Source organism: Monopterus albus, unplaced genomic scaffold (assembly GCF_001952655.1).
Source record: "Monopterus albus unplaced genomic scaffold, M_albus_1.0 scaffold442.1, whole genome shotgun sequence".
NCBI classification, from domain to species: Eukaryota; Metazoa; Chordata; class Actinopteri; order Synbranchiformes; family Synbranchidae; genus Monopterus; species Monopterus albus.
The window spans coordinates 46,747-49,932 of record NW_018128322.1 but is presented as its reverse complement, the minus strand read 5'-3'; the positions used below and the strand labels follow the sequence as shown (position 1 = coordinate 49,932).

Here is a 3,186-nt window from a genome sequence, read left to right as displayed (position 1 = left end):
GTTAGGGGAACAAAGATGAACCTTTTTTTATATTCTGCTTATTTTTATGACTGTCGTGTGCATTAACAGACTTAGGAGCATGCTGGATAAAGGTGGCGCTGTGCAGAACTTTGTGGATGCACTGCAGCAGCTTACAAATCCTGACATGATTTTTAAGGTAAGGAGTTCAAACGTGAATGAATCAAACTGCCACCTACTTCTTTTTGGCCTGTTGTTGATTTCTTCTTTTGGCCCAAACAGGATTGGTGGGACAGTGTGAAAAATGAACTGGGGAAACCGAGCCTTGACGGCAAGCGGATAGCCGAGGTGTATGATGACATGTACCGCTTGCTCGGGGATCGTAACACAGATGGTCATGGACCGTTTCGAAAGAAGTTTATCCAAGTTTGTAGTTTTCTTTGATTTTTTTTTTGTTTGTTTTTACATGCAAAGAAGATAATGTGACAATGCATACAATTCTAAAACTACGTTTCATTGTTTTCCTAACTCCAGTGGTAAACCAGCAGGATGTCATTTTGTAATGCTCTGACTGAAGTTTGTTTGAACTGTTCTGCCAAAGTGTGCAGCCCCAGGACAACTAAATGGAATAAGTCCAAAATGAATTTGTTATCTGAGGGTTAAAATGTTTTAGCTACTGTTATAGAACTAGGTTCCAGCATATGGTGCACTGCAGTGCAGTGAATGGAGAGTGGTTAATGTGCAGTAGTGTGGATAGTCCACAGAAACTTAGAAGTTACATTTGGGTCTGGGTCAGGTGTGAACACATGGGAGAAACTTTAGGCTAGATGGCTGGAGCACTCAAATGTCTGCTTCCTTTAATGATAAAGGGCAAAAGACTAGAAACTGCGCGGGGCTTGGGTTGGTTCAGACAGAAATACGCAGCCTAATTCATGTTCTGATGTGCAGGAGCTAAATTCATGATGAAAGTTAGTTTCAGCTAGGTACCTTTATAAACCAGTGAAAGATAAAGAGAAGAATACAACTAATTAAAACCTTATTTTAATATTCTCGTTAACTAGTATACCAAGTGTATACTACTTAATGAGAATAAAAGTTTCAGTTTCAGAGTTTTGTTGTAGTAGTAAAGACCTTTAAAGACTGTGCTTCTGAAAAACGCATAACAAATACACCAGGGCTGCGTAAGCAGCTCCTAAACAACCAAATATCACTTTGTATTCAGCGGCTGTGGTTCTCCTTGCAGCTGTTTTTCTTTGATTTAACAGAAATTTGCCAAAGATGTGGAGAGGCTGCTGGGACCTAAAGGCAGCAAGCTGTTTGAGAAGAGGAAAGACAAAAAATTTGTGCAGCAAGTGGATGACCTGGTGGCATCCATGCGTGAATTTCAGTCTAAGAACAAAGAACCTGGGAACCTGAAGGAATACTCACTCTGGTTGAATGGATTTAAAGCGGATGCATTCAGCAGTGAGCTGGAGATCCCAGGTAGGTATCTTAAAAACTAATCTAAGCATTTCTGAGACCAAAGTAATATGCACCTTGGAAATACTGCACTGTAATTTCCGGACTATAATCCACTACTCTTTTCACTTCATGCACACACCCTCATCATGGAAAACACACACCGAAATGCATATCATGCAGCTTTCAAGTTAAAGGCGATTGATCTTCTGGCTGTTGAAATATCTCGTTACATCGTGGACACCTGCGGCTATGTACAAACTGTTTTTTCGTTTTAAATTTAGTGGGTGCGGCTTATATTCAGGTGCACTCAATAGTCCAGAAATTACGGTAAATTAACATGTTTTGTTTGTGCTCAAATCTCCTCCTCCTGTTTTAGGACAGTACTGTGGCCGATCTAAACCACTGCCAGAATATCATGCAAAAATAACGGGCTTTGATGAAAGGGTATGCTTTTATTTTCATTGATTGTAAAATAGGACAGTTTAGGGCCTTTCAGCATTCTGTGCAAGTGTGACATCCCTTTGGGAGCTGACAGAATGCTGATGTGGATTCATATCCTGCAGGTAAAGGTGATGTCCTCCATTCGTCGTCCCAAACGTCTGATCATCCGCGGTGATGATGAGCGGGACCACTCGTTTCTGGTGAAGGGTGGGGAGGACCTCCGCCAGGACCAGCGCATAGAGCAGCTTTTTGGTGTCATGAATGTTTTGCTAAGTCATGATGCTGCCTGCGCACACAGAGGCTTGCTGCTCCGCACCTATCAAGTCATTCCCATAACCACAAGGTGCTGGGCTCTCACGATTACACTCATTACTGGGGGTTTAGTGGGGCTAAATCAAACTTGTTTCCATTTTTTTTCATATTAAATCTAACCAGTTCATGACAAAACACATTCCTTGATGTGCCAAAATAATTTTATAGTAATAATAATTGTATTATTAATTATTCAAAGTATTTATTTGGGATTGGCTCCGATCATCACTACCTCACACTGACCATGTTCCTGTTATTAAACAAACTACTGCAGGAAATGTAATGAGAAAAACTGCCAAGAAACATAGTCATTGGCCAAAAATATTGGCACCGCTCCATTTCTCAGAAAACTGTTGCAGTCACATATTCTTTGGTGTTCTTATTTTGATTTCTTTTGTTTGCATTGGAATAACACATAAAGCAGAAAAAAGCCAAAGCTGATCCATTCCATACAGAACTCCAAACATTGGACAAAATTAGACACTTTTTCAAAACCATCAGAAATAGTTGTATTTCCAGCCTGTGAGGCTCCTTTAATTGTGTGGATGCTGTAAAGCATCCACACTATGCTCTCCTGTTCTTTAGATTTTATTGTGTGGATGCTGTAAAGCAGTGGTCCCCAACCACCGGGCCATGGCCAAACTAGCAAAAATGAGTAAAAAACAAACGTCTTTGAAGGGCTTCTTTTCAAAGGGGAAAAGGCCAACTGAGGAGCCAGAAGAGGAGCCCACGACCTCCAAGAAAAAGAAAGCTTCTTTTAACAGACAATATCAGGAGTCATACTTAAAATACAGGTTTACCGCAACAGGTGAGTCTCACACACCATGGCTGCTCTGCATGTCTGTGCAACAAGAGGATCAGCTGCTGGAGATCGCAAACGACGGTGACCTTAAACATACATTTGAGACAACAACTCTGCCGATGCTCTGGATGAAAATCAAGCCAGAATATTCTGAAATCGCCACAAGAGCACTGAAAACCCTGCTACCATTTCCAACATCCTATCTTTGTGAA

The 3,186-nt window shown here is 41.0% G+C and overlaps 1 protein-coding gene across 1 annotated transcript in view; it reads left to right on the top strand.

Moving 5' to 3' along the window:
- The window catches only part of prkdc (protein kinase, DNA-activated, catalytic subunit), a 139,607-nt gene that overhangs the window by 105,747 nt on the left and 30,674 nt on the right, over positions 1-3,186 (top strand). Inside the window, exons 75-79 of the mRNA XM_020587171.1 lie at positions 58-157; positions 241-384; positions 1,224-1,440; positions 1,796-1,863; positions 1,983-2,203. Coding sequence (XP_020442827.1) covers positions 58-157; positions 241-384; positions 1,224-1,440; positions 1,796-1,863; positions 1,983-2,203 — 750 coding nt within the window. The remainder of the gene's footprint in view (positions 1-57; positions 158-240; positions 385-1,223; positions 1,441-1,795; positions 1,864-1,982; positions 2,204-3,186) is intronic.